Source organism: Chaetura pelagica, unplaced genomic scaffold, assembly GCF_000747805.2.
Source record: "Chaetura pelagica isolate M959 unplaced genomic scaffold, ChaPel_1.0 scaffold463, whole genome shotgun sequence".
NCBI classification, from domain to species: domain Eukaryota; kingdom Metazoa; phylum Chordata; class Aves; order Apodiformes; family Apodidae; genus Chaetura; species Chaetura pelagica.
Genome location: NW_009952816.1, coordinates 35,387 through 36,849, shown reverse-complemented (window position 1 = coordinate 36,849; position 1,463 = coordinate 35,387). Strand labels below are relative to the sequence as shown.

The 1,463-nt window shown below is 65.1% G+C and overlaps 1 protein-coding gene across 1 annotated transcript in view; it reads left to right on the top strand.

Moving 5' to 3' along the window:
• The window catches only part of CILP2 (cartilage intermediate layer protein 2), a gene marked incomplete at its 3' end in the record, with an annotated part of 2,509 nt that extends 1,047 nt beyond the window's left edge, over positions 1 to 1,462 (top strand). Inside the window, exon 2 of the mRNA XM_009995074.1 lies at positions 8 to 1,462. Coding sequence (XP_009993376.1) covers positions 8 to 1,462 — 1,455 coding nt within the window. The remainder of the gene's footprint in view (positions 1 to 7) is intronic.
• Position 1,463: the final 1 nt, after the last annotated feature.

The window sequence follows — 1,463 nt, the reverse complement described above, 5'->3', positions numbered from 1 at the left end:
GCGGAAGAAGGAACCGGTGGACCTGGACGGCAGCCGGAGCAACGCCATCCCACTGGGAGAGGAGAGCGGGGGGGGGCCCCTCGCCGCGCTCGGCCTTCCCGCCGGCACCTTCCTCCGTCCCTCCGGGGAGGTCTTCAAGGGCACGGTCAAAGCCAGTGTCACCTTCCTGGACCCCAGGGACATGACGACAGCCAGTGCTGCCTCCAGCGACCTCAGCTTTGCCAACACCGAGGGGGAGATTGTCCCCCTGAGGACCTATGGCATGTTTGCCGTGGATTTCCGGGAAGGGGGGAGCGGGGCGGCGCTGCAGACGGGGCCCGTGGAGGTGCGGATGGACACTGGGCAGGTCTGGATGCCAGAGCACCTGCAGAAGATGAAGCTGTGGTCGTTGAACCCTGAAACTGGCTTGTGGGAGGAGGAGGGGGTCCTCAGCCCTGCCGGGGGGAGCCGGGGGAAGAGGGAGGAGAGGACCTTCCTGGTGGGGAACCTGGAGATCCGGGAGCGGCGCCTCTTCAACCTGGACGTGCCGGAGGACCGCCGCTGCTTCGTCAAGGTCAGAGCCTACAGCAACGAGAAGTTCAACCCCTACGAGCAGCTGGAAGGGGTGGTCATCAGCCTCATCAACCTGGAGCCCCAGCCTGGCTATCCCTCCAACCCTCGGGCCTGGGGTCGTTTCGACAGCGTGGTGACGGGTCCCAACGGCGCCTGCCTGCCCGCGTTCTGCGACAGCCAGCGCCCCGACGCCTACTCAGCCTATGTCACTGCCACCATGGGTGGGGAAGAGCTGGAAGCTGTAGCCTCCAGCCCCAAGCTCAACCCCAATGCCATTGGGGTGTCCCAACCCTACCTGGGCAAGCTGGGCTACCGCCGGTCAGACCACGATGACCCCAACTTGAAGAAGACAGCTTTCCAAATCAACGTGGCCAAGCCTGACCCCAACAACGTCGATGAGACCAACGGTCCCATCTACCCATATCGCAGCCTCGAGGAGTGCGAGGAGGCGCCGGTCAGCGCCAACCACCTCCGCTTCTACCGCGTGGAGGTGGACAAGTACGAGTACAACGTGGTGCCCTTCAAGGAGAGCGACCTCACCTCCTGGACCGGCGACTACCTCTCGTGGTGGCCCAATCCTCAGGAGTTCAGAGCTTGTTTCATCAAGGTGCAGATTGAAGGGCCACAGGAGTACATGGTGAGGTCCCGAAACGTGGGGGGCAGCCACCCCCGCACCCGCGGGCAGCTCTACGGGCTGCGTGACGCCCGCAGCGTGCGGGACCCGCTGCTGGAGAGCACCTCGGGGGCTTGTGTGGAGTTCAAGTGCAGCGGGATGCTCTTCGACCAGAGCCTGGTGGATCGCACCTTGGTCTCCATCATCCCCCAGGGCAGCTGCCGCCGCACGGCCGTCAACAGCCTCCTCCGGGAGTACCTGAACCGGCACCCGCCGCTGGCCGCGAACAACCACCCGA